Source organism: Lutra lutra, chromosome 8 (assembly GCF_902655055.1).
Source record: "Lutra lutra chromosome 8, mLutLut1.2, whole genome shotgun sequence".
Classification (NCBI taxonomy): Eukaryota; Metazoa; Chordata; class Mammalia; order Carnivora; family Mustelidae; genus Lutra; species Lutra lutra.
The window spans coordinates 86,992,762-87,013,259 of record NC_062285.1 but is presented as its reverse complement, the minus strand read 5'-3'; the positions used below and the strand labels follow the sequence as shown (position 1 = coordinate 87,013,259).

The following is a 20,498-nucleotide window of genomic DNA, read 5'->3' as shown; positions in this document are numbered from 1 at the left end:
TGGATACTAATTCCATATCAGTGTGTTTTTTAGTTTTCAAGTATTTCTCAAAATTTGTGGTTACTTGTAATGCTTTCTGCACCTTCGAAAGTTTTTATTTCACATCTAGTCTGTTTGCTGTTGTACTGGTATGCTCAACTGCTATTTTGATCCATTTTTAACCATTTATTTCAAATCCACTTAATCCGTGTTAATTTGTGATGTTGTTTCTACCAGATACTGTATTGCTTGTTTCTGTCTTCTAGATAATTTATTGTACTCATCTCTAAATAACTTAAGACATTAATTACTGCTTTGTCATATCCTCTCACATCTCAGAGGATAAGCATTTTTTTCCCTTACTTTTGACTTTCAGTTTTCTTACTGTTTTTGCCTTTTTTTTTTTTTTTTTACAGATTAATTTCAAAAGTTTGTTATGATATAAAAATAACTAGGTGACATTTTGGCTAGAGTTACTTCTAATAATTTTCATCCAGGAAGAATTGATATTTTTCTACATCAAGCCTTATGTCCAACATAGCTTTAATATTTTATATATTTTTATAACTGAATTTTTTCATATATGTTAATGTTTCTAGATATCTTTTTCTTACTATTCTCAAATAAATGTTTTCTTCATTGTATCATCTTACTGTGTTTGAGCTCTTACTGCTTTGGTAGGATTTCTAGACAGTATTGAGTATATTATCACACTTTTTGGTTTTGCCTTGAATGGAAATAGCTGTGGTATTTTACCACTGAATATAAAGTTTCCCATTGGTTTGAAGTAGCCTTTATCAGTGTAAGGAGCAATCTTTATGTTCTTAATTTTTATTTTTATCAATGAATGAGTGTTAAAACATATTCAATGCCTTTTCAATATCTGTTGAAAAATGAGTTAATTTTTGTAACCATTTTGAGTTGTGAATAAGTTTTTATATATGCTTATTTTTTTTCAATTATTACAGGTGCTTAAAATTAGAAAACACTCCAGTTTTGGGTAAAAAAAAAATTATCTTTTCTTTCAGTAGTTAACCAGGCATAGGAAGATAAAGGACTTTGAAGAAAATGTGTAGTTTCTTGTCTCCTGGCCTTAAAACCCAACATAGAAAGTCTCAGTCATGTCCCATAGACTGTTCTAGTCTCTTCATGGCTATTCTTTGCACAATATATTTTTTAAGCCAATTATTATGCCTTTAGCAGCGATACAACTAATTGTATTTCTTCTCTTCCCCAAGAGAATAACTTCAGAGTCTGAATTTCAGCATTAAAAACATGATGTAAAATATTTAAGGAGAAATATAATAAATATTTGGAAATACCAAAATGAAGTCCTTGATCTGAATATGTGACTCTTTTAAAAGAGTTTGGTAGCTTACTCTATTTATTATTGTATCTCTTTGGAATTTTTCTTTTTTTTTCTTTTCTTTCCTTTTCTTCTTCATTTTGTAAATTCTGGAGGCTCTAGGCTCTGTTAAATATTTTCATGTGGCAGAGAGCCAGATTTCAATGGCTCTGAACTCAGCATGTTCCTGTTGCTTAGCAACTACTTGTGAAGTCTTGTGGATGTAACTGAATTATAAATAGGGTTATGAGCAGAAGTGAAATTGAAATTGTAAGGAAAGGCATACTCTTTTCTCTCTCAGATGAATTTGGGCAATTCTTTATGCAGAGTCAGTTTTTAGCAATCTGGTTTATAAAAGTTCATACTTTATCAGGAAAACTTAAAAAGGGTTCTGTAGAGGTTTTGTTTATAATGACACATTTGAAAGCTCAATTTTGATTATTAAAAATAATCTGTTTTGGAGAGATGATGGTTAATGGAAAATGGAAAACTCCTAATTTTCATGGTCATTCATATAGAAAGATATCCATGTATTGTATTACTGCCTTCATTTCTCTTCCACATCTATATTAAAATCTCCATGAGGTAACAATTTAATCTTACAGGATGTTTTGTACTTTTAGTCACACTATTTCTTTAGAGTATCTTAAAAGTTATAATAGTGACCATGTAGGTATTTGATGAATATTGAAAACATGAAAAAACCCAATCAACTTTTATAATTTCTCATTAAAATAGTACATTTTGGAGTGGAATTTATTAAAATTTTATTTAAGAATCAAAACTTAAAGGATCCTTTCAGGTCTTCTAATTTAATTTCTATTTATTCCAGATGGAAAACTTTAGACCCAAAGTGTTATTAAATGATTTATCTAAACCAATAGTCCCCTGACATGCTTTTTTTTTCTGCATCAGTCTCTCTTATTGATGTGTATCTAGCAGCTTTTTTTTTTGCACTCATATTTCATTAATTTACACAAAATTCAAAAAAATTCAATTATATTCTATAACTTACAGTAAAAATGTACAACTGAATTCAGTAACAAGCACAACCAGTAGGAACAGGTGGGTGAGAACAGAAGAAGATGAGATCTCAGTGTATTTGTGGTCATGAGTCAATCAGAGAGAACATTGGTTCATTTGCTATGATGGTTAGGAGGAGAAAGGTTAAAGGAATTTCCAAAGTGTAGTGTTTTTTGGTTTGATCTCTGCAGATTTTTTTATGTTCTAAAAGATGAAACACAGTGATAATTCATGATTTGGGATGAAGGAACTATGTATTTTCTTAAATTGCATCATGATAATAGCTTCTGACAATCCAGCCTGTGAAAGTAAGCTTCTTAGCAGTATTTGCTAGAAATAGATAGATTGTATTTTTGTGCATCATTAGTGAGAAAAATTTTAGAATGGAATGTAATTTTTCTTTGTTTGCTCCATGAGGGTGTTGCTGGTCCATTCTGACTTGCATGCCCAGGAGAGATCTTGCCTTCAAAAGCATAACTTTTTTCTTAAATTCTAACTGAAGAAGGATAGACTTTTAATTTCTTTCTTTATTTTTTTGAAGGAGGGTAGATTTTTAAAGATAGAGTTTTGATTTTTTTTGTGGTCAGCCAAAAAAGTTGTGGTAAATATAATTCTAATTAAATCTGCAAGGAGGGATGACATACCAACAATATTGCTTTGCAATAGAAAAGAAAAATAGTAAGTACAAAGAGGAATTTGAGTTTGCCTAAGGATTTGAAAAATTAGGATTCTACCTTTAGTTATGTTTGTTATTAAAACTACACTTTTGTACACATAGGCTAGAGCCCCAGAACATCTGGCTCTCAGCTGACATTTTAAACTCCTATGAGTTCTTGAGGGAGAGGGCCAAGAGAAGGAGAAGAGAATGGAGAAGTGAAAGGTAAAGTTTCTGGAACTGTCTAAACTTCTCCAGGGCATTTTAGTTGCTGTACTAATTAACACTGAAGTGTCATTGATTATTCAGTACCCGCCCTCCATTCAGATTTGTATATGATAAGATGTATGGCTATTTTGAATATTGTTCTTCAAACATCATGCTTTTTCTGTTCTCTTGAAATAAAACTGGCAAGTATTAGTGCACTTTTAGAAAAAGTATTATATTTGCTTTAAGTAATATTTAAGAAAATAAAAAGTGCTGAGATTTATATTTAAAATGATATTTGAGGGGCTCTTGGGTGGCTCAGTGGGTTAAGGCTTCTGCCTTCAGCTCAGGTCATGATCCCAAGGTCCTGGGATTGAGCCCCACGTCGGGCTCTCTGCTCAGCAGGAAGCCTGCCTCCCCCATCTCTCTCTGCCTGCCTCTCTGCCTACTTGTGATCTCTGTCTGTCAAATAAATAAATAAAATCTTTGCAAAAATTTTTTAAAAATATTTGATTTATGTATCTAGAATTATAAAATAATTTTTCCCACTTGTAGTGCCTTGATACCAAATTTGACCCATTTGTTACGTTCTTCTACACTACCACTATGATGAGGATTATAGTTTATTTGTTCAGATAAGTAAACAAGATCTATGTATACAAAAGATTTAGATTATCTTGAAGCTGTGAATATAGTTGTAGTTAGATTTTGGACATCCAAGTCACATATGAGTACAACAGTAAGAAAAGTCAGTAAGCTCAGTTACTTTTCCACTTAGACCAGTGTTTAAAAGAATAGTATTTATGCTTTCAAAAGCTTGGTCAAACTTTATTTTAAAATCTAGCTATCTTTAAATGTTTCGATTAAAAGGATATTTTACTTTCCCCTCTCCCCTTTTATGACATGGTTATTTCTTACTAGCCAGTAGCAGTCTTTGTAGTTACTGCATTAGACTGCATGTTGTTTGTGATCTTTAGAAATTAAAATGTACTACAGAGTAAATTTGTAATGTACAAAGAAACATGTATATTAGCACTATTAGGTTAGAAGGTTTAGAATGATGAAATAGGTTTTGTTATCTGGAATAACAGTAAGAAATGTTAAGACATTGTCAAATTTAGCATTATCCCATTTAGGCAAAATTGAAAAATCAAAAATAACACATGTTAATTTAATGTTTACTTGACAGGAACAATAAGATAATTGGTTTTTATTAATTTAAGAAAAACACTGAATGCCTACTATATGAAAGGTACTGCTATATGTTTGAACAAGTTTGTTTTAAAAAAGAATAAGGCATAATCCCCGCTCTACTTAGAGGTCTGCTTTGAGGGCGCCTGGGTGGCTCAGTGGATTAAAGCCTCTGCCTTTGGCTCAGGTCATGATCTCAGGGTCCTGGGATCGAGTCCTGCATCGGGCTCTCTGCTCAGCAGGGAGCCTGCTTCCTCCTCTCTCTCTCTGCCTGCCTCTCTGCCTACTTGTGATCTGTCTGTCAAATAAATAAATAAATAAATAAATAAAAATCTTAAAAAAAAAAGAGTTCTGCTTTGATAAATTATTTAATCTTTGTATTTTTAATACAGAGTAAATGCCTTTTACCTATAACTCAGATTCCCAAATTATTTCAGGAATAAGTGATAGGAAAAAAAAATGCAGTGCTGTTCAGACTTGGATAGATTTTATAGACCTTTGAATGTTTTAAAGCTGTGATTAAAATGCCTCATCATTTTCCTAAAGAAGGAAAGTGCTTAAACATGTATGTATATATACACACACACAAATACATATATGTAAATAAAATAATATGAACAGTGACATGTAATTTGAAGTGGCCCATAGTTTAGTGTTTATTTTTTCTTTAATTGCCATCTAGTAAAAAAAGATGCCAAGTTAGTATTTTAGATGATGAAATGCAAGACACATCTTTTCCCCCAAGAAAATAAAGTTTATGCTGGTAGTTTTGCTCTTACAGTCACATCTATTCTGGGATTTATACTAGTGTATTCTATTTTTAGGCTGTTGCCAGGCAGATTTCAAATTTCTCCTTTTATGGTTGTCCAATTTCTGGCTTTCTGACTGGTTACGTGAACCTGCTTTCTCTAGCCAACCACAGTGACTATGCAAACTGTATTTCCGTTTCTGTTGCTATGAGAGAACTGATAAGATGGCTGCAGTGGGCTCCCTTTGGGTATGTGCATTATTTTAGAGAAGGTTGTCATTGTATGGTAATAAGCAAAAATAAATTTCTTTCAAAATGATATTTTTTGAAATATGTAATCAAACTAAACAAATTTTATAAGGCTTCAAAAAGGCCTCATGTCAGATTTGATTAATTTTAATAATGCTATGTATTGCACTCTTTCTGAGGTAGCAATGTGTAAGTGGGTAATATTGTTAATTTTTGTTAGTAAATAAGCATCCTGAGTCCCCAAAGAAAGGTTGTCCTCTGTATGTACACCTTCTGTCTGTGAACTTGCTGGCATGTTAGTTTACAGTTCTGTCAAAAATATTGTAGGTTGCTATCTTTGCTTCCTAAAAGGGTAATTAATTTTTTCCCCTTAGTTTTATTTATTTATTTTAGATAGCAAACTTGAGAGAAGAAGAACAAGTAGGGAGAGGTAGAGGGAGAAGCAGACTCCCCGCTGAGCAGGGAGCTTGATACGGGGGCTTGATTCCAGTACACTGGGATCATGACCTGAGCCAAAGGCAGACGCTTAACGGACTGAGCCACCCAGACGCCCTGTAATTTAGTTTTTAGAATTATTTTAGTTATTACTTATATGTATATAGTTCATTCTTTTAGCCAGTATTTACTAAGTGTATACTATGTGCCAGACACTATATCCTTATTAATACTGTATCAGAATACTTTATTTTTCATTCTTTTGTTAAATTACCTCTGATGCACATTGTAACGATGCCAGCATTTTTAAAAATGTTTTCTGACCACAGAGTTGTGGACACTTAAAATGTTTTAATCTTATACTGAACACATGAGATGTGCCAAAGTGTTTTGTTAAACAGTATATAAATACAGATATTATAGTCCATTTTAATAGTTAATTCTAAAAAGGTGCATGAAAGTATTGGAAAATGCAGTAATGCAAGACCATCATTTTGAATAAAGACAGTGGTGATGAAATGTGACAAAACTTTATGTAATTCTAGAAAGTTCACTAAAGTTCACTAAGTATACCTCATTTTAAAACAAATCTATCAACGCTTATTACATATAAGGTTCTTTGGTTATAGTGCCAGTTTGTAGTAGAAGCAAATGCTTGTTTTACTTAAGACTTTCTAATTCTTTTGTTAACTTTCCATGTGTAGAAGACTTTATTAATATATACATACATGGAGTGTTTATTTGCATCATACTTGATACTGTTTGATTTTTTTGGCTGATAAATCTTTATTTATTTATTTACTACGATATATGAGTATCTCAGGTGCATTATTATCATCCTATGAGATAAGCATACTACAGAGTTGTTCCATTTAGGACAGAGAAAGAATAACTGGTTTATTTAAGCTTAGCACAGGAGAATAAGGCTGCCATTATTTTATGTATATTGCCTTTCATCCCTGGTATGATTGTAGATAAACTTCTTGGCCCAGAAATGTAAACTCCCTAAAGTATAACCCAACATTCAGTTCTCTTGGTATTGTTTTGTCTGTGTTGAAAGCGTGACCTACTAGAGGAAGGTGAGGTAATAAAAAAAAAACCTAAAAAACAAACAATGACAAAAAATTAATTATAGTTCTGCTATTTCTTTTTTTAAACAACAGGTTTGAGATATAATTCATATACCATACAATTCACCTATTTATACAACCCAGTGGTTTACATAGTTGGGGTGCCTGTGTGGCTCAGTTGGTTGGGTGTTGGATTCTTGATTTTGGCTTACATCATGATCTCAGACTCATGGGTTGGAGCGCTCCACACATCATAACGGAGTTTGCTTGAGATGCTCTCCCTCTTCCATTGCCCCTTTCCCCACTTGTGCATGTGCTCTTTTTTTCTTTCTTTCAAATAAATTTTTTAAAAGATTTTATGTATTTATTTGAGAGAGAGAATAAGAGAGAGAACAAGCGAGCATGAGAGGGGAGAAGCAGACTCCCTGCCGAGCAGGGAACCTGATGTGGGGACTCAATCCCAAGACTCCAGGATCATGACTTGACCTGAAGGCAGTTGCCTAACCAACTGAGCCACCCAGGCACCCCCCAAATCTTCCTTTTTTAATAAATCTTAAAAAAAAAACATTTTATTACTTATTTGAGAGACACACAGAGACAGTGGGAGACAACATGAGCAGGGAGGGGAGGGGGAAGTAGGCTGCCTATTGAGCAGGGAGCCCCATGTGGGGCTCCATCCCAGGACCCAGTATCATGACCTGAGCCAAAGGCAGAGGCTTAATGACTGCCTTAACGACCTAATGGCCACCCAGGAGCCCCTAAATAAATAAATTCTTAAAAAATTACTTTCAGAATTTGCATCTGTTACCACAATTAATTTTAGAAAAATTTTATTGTCTTATAAAGAAACCTTGTACCCTTTAGCAGACAGTTTTCATTTCCTCCCCAATTCCCCAACCCTCGGCAACCACTAATGTGCTTTCTGTCTTTATAGGTTTGCCTATTCTGGACATTTCATATAAATGGAAACATTCAATATGTAGCCTTTTGTGACAGGCTTCTTTTTTTTTTTTTTTTTTTTTTTTAAAGATTTTTATTTATTTATTTGACAGGTAGATCACAAGTAGGCAGAGAGGCAGGCTTGACAGGCTTCTTTTACTCAGCATATTTTCAAGGTTCATTCATACTGTAACATTTATCAGTACTTCATTTGTTTTATAGCCAAATAATATTCCATTGTATGGATAGACCACATCTATCAGTCATTGAACATTTGGGTTATTTTGGTTATTATGAATGGTCACTTTTCGGTATTATGAATAGTGTTTCTGTGAACATTAGTTTACAGGGTTTTTTTGTGGATATATGTTTTTATTTCTTTTGGGTATATAGCTAGGAGTGGAATTGCTGGATCTTATGCCAACTCCATGTTTAACATGTTGAGGAACTGCCAGACTTTTCCGAAGCAGTTGCTTCATTTTACAGTTCCACCAGCATTGTATGAAGTTTCTAATTTCTCTACATCATTGCTAACACTTGTTATATTCTCTCTTTGGTCACAGTCATCTTGATGTTGGTGTTATTTCATTGTGGTTTTGATTTGCATTACTTTGAGGACTAATGATAAGCATCTTTTCATGTTTATTTTTTATTGGTATATCTTGGAGAAATATCAGGTACTTTGCTTATTGTTAAATTGGGTCATTTATATTTTTATTAGTGAGTTGTAACAGTTTTTGTATGTTCTAGTAGGTACAAGTCTCTTATAAGGTACATTATTTGCAGGTATTTCCTCCCATTGTGTGAGTTGTTTCACTTTCTTGATGTGTCATTTGCAACATAAAAGTTTTTAAGTTTTAATGGAAGTCCAGTTAATCTTTTTTTTTTTCTTTCATTGCTTGTTTTCTTTGGGTCATATATAAGAAACTATTGCCTATGCTAAGATTTATATCTATGTTTTCTTTTAAGATTTAAAACTTTCAGCTCTCAAATTCAGGTCTTTGAGCCGTTCGAGGTTAATTTTTATATATGATATGAGAAGATGGGTCTGAATTCATTCTTTTGCCTGTGGCTATCTAGTAGTCCCCAGTAGTAGTTGTTGAAAATCCTATTCTTTCTTCATTGAATGCTCTTGGCACCCTTGTCAAATATTAGTCGACTACAAATAAATACGAGGATTTATTTCTTGACTGAGGGATCTATTCTGTTGATTTATATGTCTGTCCTTTTTGCAAGCAGTGTCTCACCGACAGGATTACTGTAGCTTTGTAGTAGGATTTGAAAATACAAAGAATGAGTTTTTCAATGTTGTTTTGGCTATTTTGGGTCGCATTTCCATATGAATTTTAGGATCAGTTTGTCAGTTTCTGCAAAGAAGAAAGCTGGAATTTTAATAGGGATTACCTTGAATCAATAGATCAATTTTGAATTTTGGCATCTTAATATCAAGCCTTTTGATTAAGGAGTATGCATATGCATTGTCTTTGTGTTTATTTAGGTCTTCTTTAATTTCCTCTACAGTGTCTTATAGTTTTTCAGAGAATGAAGTTTTGCACTTCTTTTTGTTAAGTTTGTTACTTTTTGATGCTATTATAAAAAGAATTATTCTTTAAATTTCACTTTTGAATTATTCATTGCATCTGTATAGAAATTCAGTAGATTTTATATATTGGTCTTGTATGTTGCAACCTCCTAAACTCATTTACTGTGTTCTTTCAGTTTTCCCTATACAAGATTTTGTCATTCAAAATAGAGATAGCTTTACTTTGTTCTTTGCAAGTTAGATGCCTTTATTTCATTTTCCTGCCTAATTGCCTCTAGTCAATGCTGAGTAGGAGTGGTAAGAGCAGGGATTTTTGTCTTGTTCTGATCTTTGGGCAAAAGGTTTCTGTCTTTCACTGTTAAGTATGATGTTAGGTTTGGGCTTTTTCTAAATTCCTTTTATAAGGCTGAGGAAATTCTCTTATAGTTTGTTGAGTGAATTTGCTAGGATGACTTATGGGTAAGTTACTTTTAGAAGATAATTGAATATTTAGTATCCTGCTGGTAGTATTGTTGTGGCTAATGTATGAACTAGTCTGCAGGTTGGGTAAAATTAAGAGTCTACGATCAGATTGCATTTACTCTGTGCAATTACAATATAATTTAGGATTATATTGAATGATTTCTCCATTTTGAAATAGACGAAAATTGTGGCAAATACCATATATACTTTACTCTTGAACAATGTGGTTGATAGGGCACCCATCCCTAATGCAGTAAAAAATTTGCATATAACTTTTGACTTCCCCAAAACTTAACTACTAATAGTCTGCTGTTGACTGGAAGCTTTTCTGATAACATAAACAGTTTCTGATAACATAAGTTAGCACATATTTTATATGTTATGTTTATCATATACTAGATTTTCATGGTATAGCTAGGGAAAAGGAAATATTATTAAGAAAATCATAAGGAAAAGAAAATAAATTTACAGTACTATACTCTAAAATATTTGCATATAAGTGGACCCATGCAGTTCACACCTGTGTTATTCAGAGATTATCTGTTGGTTACTTATTGCTTAACATTCTGAGAAAACAGAACACCCGTGGTAGTGAAATTTAAAGGATGAAGTGTATAAGAAGGGCAATCAAGGCTAATGAAAACATCTTTTTACTGAATTGGGTGTCTGGTTGACCTTACCAAGATAAAATTACCGTGTAAAGAAATGCCTGATAGCAGCATGGTCATTGATGTTTTCATTCAGATCATATGTAAACATGAACTGATGTAAGTTGTCAAATAAATGAGAAAAGAATATGACTTGGTATAGTGTCTGACATATAAGTGCCCCTTGATAAGTGTCAGTGTCTTTTTCTCCCTTTCAAGTATGTTGTTCAGTTAACGAAAAGGGGAATTTGTAATAAAAAATACAAGGCATGCCTAAAAATAATAAACATCAAATTCAGATTATGCTTAATTTTGTGTTAAGGAGTTGGGGATGGAGAAGGAGGAGCGTGCTGTCTGGTAGTGTTACACAGAAGGCTTTGTTTTTTATTTCTAATTGTTTTGGTTGTTATATTTTGCATGTTAACAGTATTTTATAATGAAAATTGAATTATAAAAGAAAATTAATTGGCTAGACATTTGTAAAATAATATAAACTTCGGGCTACAATGGAATTTAGCAAGCATCTGGTCTGATCTCCTCAGTTTTACACTTGAGATGAAATCTAGAGTGTTAGGGTGATTTATCGTATGTCGACTTACACTAATATTGGAACAGACATTGAATAGACCTAGTTTTGTTAGTTTATAAATCCTTGGTAGGTCAAACTTTTTATAATTACGTATTTTTAAAGTGTGGTAGATTTCACCATTATTCTTTTTTCTTGCAAGAAGACTACGTATTTATACCTTCTGCCCAGTGACATGAAGTGTTTTTCAGTAACTGTTTTTTACTTCTCCACCCCCTAATGTCTAATGTGGCTTTAACCAGTAGACTGTGAGTGAAACTGGTGTATATTGTGTGTAAGAGATAGCTTTAAAACCCTAGTATATTACATGGTTCTGTCATTGTGCTCTTTTCCCTCTGCCATAAGACCTAGATTTGCAGTGAGGGTGCTGCTCCTTTAGCCTATGACCTAGAAAGAAGAATGTTACTAGCCAGTAAGATTTTGAGGATGAGAGTTGCTGCCCCAGTATTATTTAGTGAAAGCTAGCTAATAAACAGAAAGTAAACTTTCACTTTCTTGTTACGTTGGGTCACTAAGAAAAGTTAGAGCTGTTTCCTGGCATTTGAAGGATTTACATCTTTCAACTTGCTATAAATCATTCTGGGTGTTTTAATTCACCCAGGCAAACTGCGAAAAATACGTTTGTACTACTGGTTTAAATTCTCGAAAAAATTAAGACATGGGCTTCTGTAACTTCACTATTACCTGCATAGGTGGTAGAGTTTGGTGAGGGGTCCAAGCTAGTGGTTAGGGCCCTGATGAATAAGATAATGGGCTAATTTTCTAAGGGGGTGTAATTTGATAAATATATCTAAAATTGCATTTGTTGGATCATGTTAAATAGTTTTAATTTTCCTATGTAACAGAATGATCCCAAAAATTCACTTGGAAAAGTGATTTTTAGGGCATCTTGCGTTTTTTCATGTAGACTACCCTAGAATTTATCAAAACTTAGCAATGAATGTAGTAAGTTAAACTGTAGTGACCATTCTGGTTTTGATGTAACCAAAATTGCAAGAGCATGATTTGATCCTACTTTGTCCAAGGAATTGTTGGTAAAGCAAAACTCCCTGTTTCCTTTGTTGATTATTTTTTTAAAATTTAGTTTGGAGATAGTTCATTTTGATACTGCAGCTGGTATCTGTAGGTTCATGACAGGTAGAAGGAATTCTTTATTGAGGTGTCAAATATTATGATCACTTAATACTTTACTGAATGAGTGTTAGATAACAGATTTCACCAATTGATATATTTTTAAAGATGATGGGATAGCTCTTGAAGGTGTATTTATGCAATTGGGAGAAGAATGATAAGATTAGTAGAACTGAAGAATTATACTACAGGGGATTCTGGATCCTAAAGTAAATATTGTTGGGTGCTTTATGAGTGACTGGGAGAGAAAACCTATAGAAAGCAAGAAAATAGGGAAACATGATGAAAATCTTTGTGGGATTTTAAACAAGTAGAGTAGTGATTATGTTTTACTGAAGTTTTAGAAAAACAATTATTAACAGAGATGTATCCAGTATTTAAGAAAAATTTAGGAAGTCTTTACACTAAATTTGTGCAGATAAGTATCAAAGTGGCTGGACCATTGCATTATCAGGTTTACCAGTCTCGTTAATGGGTAGTGAATAGTAAAGCAGATTTAAATATTTATTGTGTAACACACTGCATATTCATCATTTTCTTTTCAGGGCTGTTACAGAATTCTCAAGTAAAATTTGGGTGTGTGAAATAAAATCACACTTCTCAATGAGGAATGGGTTCTTAAAGAATCAAGTAGCAGAGTTGTGTTTCTAAAGAGGCTAGGAATTGTGAGCATAAAGTGATTACTTAGAGTAAGCTATTATTAGTCAGTCCTATTGGATGATATTTAAGCCATTTAATGAAAATTCAAATTTGAATAAAAATTATTTCCAGCATCCCATTATTCAGAATAATGTGATACTAATGCCAGTTAACAGTATGAATGTATTTGGAGTGGTTGTGTCAAAGATAGAAATGTCAAGTCCACTGAAAGGGCTTTGCTTCATATTTTGCAAGTTTGTGCTAAGTTTCATTTTTAAATACACTTCATCAAGTGTCCACAGCTTTGAATTAGGATAGTGTTTGTGTGTGTCTGCGTATGTTTTGATTTAACCATCCAGGTACTTTCTGTTTTGTTCACTGTTTTTGGAAAATACTAGTACAGACCCTTGTTTATTTATCAGAGAAACCCTGCAGTAGACTTACTCAAACTGTAAATCTGGGAGGACATTGTGAGTATGTTTGTTTCATCAAATATATTTCAGTATAATCCTTCACCTTTATTTTAACACTGTTTGGATTCTTGGTAGAGTACTTGCCCTCATCTGCTTCCCTTGTTGCTGGGCAAGGTTTGTGATGCTGAGGTCTGATTGGTTTTAGACGACTACAGCTTTGAGCCAATCAGACAGTGAATTTCAGTTCTCTCACAGGACGAAGCACTGAAGCAGCTGCTGATTTATTTTTCCTATGGGGAGATTATATAAACTAAGAGTATGTCTGCAGCAAGCTCCCTCTTGGGTATGTTTGAAAAATTACAAGGTTCATCTGTAACTGAAGGAGAAGAAAATGAGGTTTATTTTTAAAACTTGTTTACTAAAAATCTGATAGGTAGTGAATTTGAGAAAAACATACTAAGGTCACAGATTTCCTACTTTTTAAAAAATAATTTTATGTTTAAAGGACTGTAAAATGATGTAGTATAGGAAAAATCTCCCTTCAATTTACAGGAATATTTACTGTTTTAATACACACATTTGCTTTACTGCTTCAAAAGGGGAGAGCTCATAACCCTGCTGCGAAAGGCAGTTAGGGAAAAAAAGATATAATAATTGTACTTACAACACTAATATAGATTGTCAAGAGTTAGGCATTTTAATTTCATTAGATGAATCAAACTAAGTCAGTTTGGTGCAGTAGACAACAAAACACTATGATTCCATCTGTAATAAACCTTTGGGTCTAGAATACTATTAATTTTTGGAATCAGAAATCTATAACAATAGTGATAGGTGGGTATGAAAATAATCTTATTATTTGGATTTAAGGTATTGCTGAATTTTTAGTTATACATGTTTTATAAATGTTAAGCATTGTGGATTTTTAAAAAAAGAAATTTACATTTGACTTTTGCAAATTCTTACCCATGGGGAGAGAAGTGTATTCTTACTATGTATTGTCCATGTTTGACTCATTCTCCAGTTAGGGAATTGATTTATATTTCTGGAAACATTCATGGATATTTAAAGGAAGATAAATTGAAATAGCATAAAAGATGTACATTTTTATTTATTTATTTATTTATGTGATATAGTAAATGTGTATCATATGGATTTAGGTTTTATGCATTTATGTTCTAGATTACTTATATTAGACAAAGAACCTCACTTATGTATTGCGGATCCAGGTTTTAACTATGTTTCTCTGACCTTATTGTCTGTCTCCTGTTGCTGGGCAGGAATCAGAATGCTGGCTACTGATTGGCGGAGTTTGTGAGCAGCTCTTGAACAGCCACTTAAATTCTTGAGCTTTTTGAGCAGGCAGATTGTAGGCTAAGACATTACAGCTTTGGTAATACTTCCCTTTGTTGTTTCATAGCTATCATCTCTTTGCTAGAAAAAAGAATAAAAATTGTAGGTGGAGGGGGGAGGATGAAGCAGAGAAGCAAATAATGTTTTCACTTAAGAGGTTCATTGGGCTTTCCTTAAAAATAATTTACCTAAAATTTGAAAAAAAATTCTAAGCTATAGATTCTTATTTGCAGGTAACATAACCTTCTTGGTTATTTAAATATAAATTCCTATGGTAAAGGTGAAAAACCCTTTTTAATACTGTAGAAAAAGATTTTGTTAGTGATGGTATTGTCTCAGAGTTCTTGAATCTGAATATATAGAATAGGGACCTAAAAACAGTTTTTTGACTATCTTCTTCATGGAAAAATATTTTCTAGAGAAAGTTCATCACGTTTTATACATTTACTTCTAGATATGGCAGACATTTTCTACTGTAAAATATAAATACTTCTTCCTGTGAAAATGAATTACAGTCATACGAAAGCTTCATGATGCTAGTGTTGCAACCTAAAAAAGTAGTTTTTCTTTTGTAGAATAGTTTTGTGAATGACATCTCAGTTCCAGATGACATATTTAAAATGAATCTTAGAAATGTATTGTTCCGGTAGTACAGCCATGGAGACTTGTTTGCAGGTAAAACACCCTTTTCTAATGTGTATCTTTCTTAAATATACTTTCCTTATGCAAAACAGATTTTTAAAAAGTTACTGCTGATTGGTTTGCTCAGATATGGCTGAACTAGTTTGAACTGGTTCATGTTACTTCCTTAGGCTTTGTCTGTTTTTCATTATACTTAGAACCCTTTAAAAATGTGGTAAATGGCTGTAGTGTGCTCCCTTGTGGGTATAGATGGTAGTTATTTTGTAATTCTTTGTACACTACTTTATTATTACTGAGTTGAATGGCAATTTAATGGGTAAAACCAGCTTGCATAGCTAATATTTCTTTTTCTTAAATGTTATTTGGTGGTGGCAGTTTAACTTTAACTGTGATGTTTGCATGTTGGATTTTCTAACTTATTTACAAAATGCCAGAAGTAAAGAGAAGTTTATCTCAGATTCTCTAATTTGTTTCTAAAAACATTTTAATATACATAGACAATTACGATAACGTTATTGAGTGTTTCCTAGGTTCTGAGTCCTTAATGTGTAGAATCTCATTTAATCATGACTACAACTTCTGTGGCAGATACTGACAATGACTCCCTTTTTAAGATAGCTGAAACTAATGTTAGGAAACTTGCCGTGTTACATGGTAAAATACATGGGAGAGCTGGAATTCGAATCCATGTTTCTGTCTGCAGAATTATGTTCTTTTTTTTTTTTTTTAGATTTTGTTTATGTATTTGTCAGAGAGAGAGAGTGTGTACAAACAGGGAGAAGGAGGCAGAGGGAGAAGTAGGCTTCCTGCTGGGCAAGGAGCTCAGTGCTGGACTTGATCCCAGAACCCTGGAATCATGACCTGAGCCAAAGGCAGAATCTTTATGACTGAGCCACCCAGGTATCCCAGCAGGATATATGTTCTTAAAGGGGTTACTGAAAATTATGAAAATTTACTTTTTTTTAGAGGAATGCTTCCTTTTAATGCAGTCCTCAATAACTGACAGCTCCCATATAGCAGCTGAGAAATGGGGACATCATGAGGTCAGGGTCCAAAAGAATTGCAGTTCAGTATTTAAAAATATTTAAAAGGTAATCATACTCCTTATGTTATAAATTTAATTATTTTCTGTCTTTGTAGTCAGCAAGAAAGTGTGACTATAAAATTTGCATTGCATCTTCTTTGCAGAAAAATTTTCTGTTAGTATGAGTTTGAAATGGATATGGGTGGAAAAAAACTTGAAGGTTAAATGGTAGGCTATAATGAATAACTGTTAAAATAATGCCTATGATAATTCTGCGTTGAAGTTTCTGTTAAATTGAAAGATAGTTTTTCTGAATAGTTTTTCTGAGTTCCATAATTAAAAGGCTAGGAAGACTAAGAAATATATTGTAAGTAATTGGCTTAAAGTGAGCAAATGAATGTAGAATGTACCACAGTCTAGAAGTGCTATAACAAAGTGGTAGGTTTTAAGCTTTATTGGCCTCTAGCAAAATAGACTAGGCATTGTTTTATGCCTTTCAGCCAAAAAGAACAATGGAACACCAGAATCAGACCTGTAATTCAACACGTTGGGTTTATTATTTTTGCAGCAAGGGAGAATGCTCACCATGGGGAAACTGAGGCACATCAGTCAGTAAGTCAGTAAGGATATTAGAAAAGATTATAACATAGGATTTGGGTTTAGTATAGTAGAGATTGGGTTATTTGTAAGGGGAGGGTTTGAGGAAATAGAGCCTTACTCTGGATTGGGTGCTATCAGAAAGTGGGGGCAATTCTATGCTTGGTTATCTTAATAAATCTTATCTGTAGAGAGGACAGACTACATTGAGGATAAAGCTGAGATTTATTAAAAAAAAAAGCAGCCATCACTTATTTAGAGACAGAAAGAGGTATGATATTTCATGGGTTGCACAGTTACCTTGTTTAATTTGAATGTTGAGGTGATTGTATGTTCAGGAAAACAGCATGGCTTAGTTGTAAGCATCAAGTCAATTTATAACAATGAGGTCTAACTATGAGCCTCAGATTAAGTTCCCGGATGTCAGAGCCTGCTTCCTGGCCCCCTCTCCAGCCAAAGCAAGTGTATACAACCATCATTCCTACAGGTAATGGTGATAATGGGTGAATATCCAGTGTGAAAGCAATATTCTTCTTCCTGTGTATCTTAGTGCATAAAAGACTTCTGGTTTTTTTTCCATTATAGACTGTTGTGATACGGTTTTCTCCAGAACGAAGTCCTTGCATCTTTTGCTTGCCTTACTGCACTGGCTAGATGTTAACATAGAAATGGTATTAGGGAACATCCTTTTCTTGGTTCTGATCTTATTTCACCATTAAGTATGATATCTATAGTTTTCTTTGTAAATAACTTTTATTACGTTTGTTTTCTTCTTAGTTTTCTGAGAGTTTTAATTATGAGTCAGTGTTAAATTTTGTTAAATGAATGTTCAGTATCTGTTAATAATCTCATTTATTTTGACCTTCTATTCTGTTTATGTAGTGAATATTGAATTCATTGCTTGAATTTTATGTATGTATGTATTTAAGCTGGGAATTTACTGTCTTGTAGTTCCAGATGCTAGAAGTCTGAAATCGAGGTGATCCAGGGCCATGCAGGAACTAAGAAAGGGCCTCTTCTAGTCCTGTCTCCTAGGCACGACTTGTGACAGTCAAACTCCAGTTCTTTCATGGTTCTCTCTGTGCACATATCTGTATCCAAATTTTCCACTTTTTGGGCAACTTTGATCCCTCTCACTCTTGAGAGGTTTTTTTCTGTATCTTCACTTAATAAATGTCTGTTGCTTTACTCAAAACAAAACAAAACAAAAGAAAACCCAAAATTTCCCCTTTTTATAAAGATACCAATCATAGTGGGTTAAGGCCCACCCTAATGACATTATTTTATCTTGTTTATCTCTGCAAAGACTCTAATAAGGTCACATTCTGAGGTGTTGGGGCTTGAGGTTCTAATAAACTTTTGTCAGATGGACACCTTGATTTGGCCTGAAATAAAGTCATAATGCTTCATGACTCACTTATAATCTACTTTGCTTGATTTTTTTCTTTTATTATTATTATTTTTTTAGTGTAGAACCAACCTTGTATTTTTTAATGAGCTTCACATAGTCATAACATATACCTTTTAAGGAATTTAAAAATAACTGACACATGAAAGAATAAATCACAATGGAAATTAGAAAATATTTTAAGAGCAACAGTGGAGATATAACATTAAAATATGAGATGCGGCTAAAGCCACCTTCAAAGGGAAATGTATAGCTTTATGTTTATTGCAAAAGAGGAAAGATAGAAAGTTAATGATTAATGTTTAGTGTGATGCACAACTGCCAGATTGCCAGAGCAGCTGCACCATTTTATAATCCCACCAGCATTGATTGTGTGAGGATTCTGATTTGTCTGTCACTTTACCAATACTCATTATTTTCTTTGATTAAAGCCATCCTGGTGTATATGAAGTGTTAACTCATTGCAGTTTGATTTACATCTCTCTGATGACTAGTAATGTTGAACATCTTTTCATTTTTAGTGCTTATTGGCATTAGTTTATTGGCAGTTTGTATATCTTCTGGAGAAAGGTCTATTCAGTTACTTTGTCCATTTTTTAAAAAAAGATTTATTTATTTTAGGGGGAGAGCAAGTCTGTTCTCCCTTGAGCTGGGGTAGGTGGGGAGAAGCAGAAGGAAGGGGAGAAGGAGAGAATCCCAGGTAGACTCTCTGCTGAGCACAGATTGCTGAGTGTGGAGCCTGCCATCGGTCTTGATCTCACAACCCTGAGATCATGACCTGAGCTGCAATCAAGAATCAGATGCTTAACCGACTGAGCCACCCAAGTGCCCCAGTTACTTTGTCCATTTATAAATAGGGTTATTATTATTCAGTCATAATGGTATTTTATACTTTTTAGATGCAAGTCTCTTAGATAAATTATTTGCAAATATATGGTTTGTAACTATTTCTTGTTATGTGAATTGTCTTAGCAATTTTTTGATGGTAATCTTTTGTAAATATGTTTGCAGTACTGTTAATCTAGATATACCTGGTTGCAATTGTAATCTTTCCTTATGTATTTCTTAATTTTCCTTTTTTTTTTTTTAATCTGTATATCTTTTTTCCATTCCTTTACTGCTTTTGGTCTCTCATACTTTTATTTTTCTTTATCCATCAGCTATTTTGCTGCATATGCTTATGTGTCTCCTCCAGATTCTGCAGTCAAATGCTCTGCCCCTGAGCTATACCCCCTCTCCTCCAGATTCTGAATTGATTAGCTTACTGAGAATTAAAACTACTCACTTGTTCCTTCTTTTTCTCTTTCCTTTTTTAATGGTATGAATGGCCTTAATTATTTGCAATGAGAAGTGGAAGAAGAGGGGACATCACAGTTCCTGCACCAAGGGTGGCTCTAAAGACCTACTCTTGCTGCTCCCCTCCCCCCAAACAAAGAGCTAGTCACTTTTTTTCTAATAGTTCTGTAAGGGCCTATTTAGCTAGAGCGATTCCATCAGGTTAAACAGTGATTTTGTTGTTTACGCAGTAAAACTTAAACTGACCCTGCCCCTGCCACCCCAGGGGAAATTACTTAAAAGCAAGTCCAGGAAACCAGTAAAATATGGAGACTAGTCCCTGATAAGAGAGCCCAAATACAAGGGCGGGTCAGGTCAGGTGGAAATAACAGAACCCGAATGCAGGGATGAGTCATGAGTTGGGCCCATGGAGACATCCAATCAGTGGGGTGCATACTGTCTCCCTAGCTACCAAGGAGTGTGGGCCCCGCCTTCTAGGCGCCAGTTCTGACCAAGGTGATAGACTGGTTCAAATAGCTACAGTGGGGTGAATTGTAATTCAATTGGCCACCTGTGTGTGACCTAGCATGACTGCAACTTTCTCTGTGTATTATAATCTCATTGGCCACCACATGGCCTTTGTTCTATAAAAGTTAGTCTGTGAGGCTGGGAGGGGTCGCCCTCTCTGTAAGAGGCAGTTTGATTCTCGATGCTTGGCGCGAAATAAAGCTTTGCTTGACTTTCGCTTTGATCACGGACCTATCATTGGGGCACCCATCAGTTCCTGATAAGTGATCTTCTGTGGTTTGTACCTGTCATCAATTTTATATTACACAAATACAATTATGAAAATTAACACATAGCAAAGATTATGCTTTCCATATGTCATTATTTCAAAATTACATGAAAGGCTGCTTGCTTACAAGATCAGTTTGCA

General features: G+C 33.8%; 1 protein-coding gene across 6 annotated transcripts in view; it reads left to right on the top strand.

Moving 5' to 3' along the window:
- ATF7IP (activating transcription factor 7 interacting protein) overlaps positions 1–20,498 on the top strand; it is a 124,164-nt gene that overhangs the window by 35,309 nt on the left and 68,357 nt on the right. The window contains exon 1 of one of the 6 annotated variants that reach the window (XM_047743095.1): positions 15,191–15,290. The exons of 4 other annotated variants lie outside the window; for them this stretch is intronic. Coding sequence is in view for 1 of the 2 variants with exons in the window: in XM_047743090.1 (XP_047599046.1) it covers positions 16,141–16,157 (17 nt within the window). In the remaining variant the exon portion in view is untranslated. Of the gene's footprint in view, positions 1–15,190; positions 15,291–16,132; positions 16,158–20,498 lie in introns of those variants that run through there. One more of the 6 variants, XM_047743090.1, reaches the window with a different exon arrangement.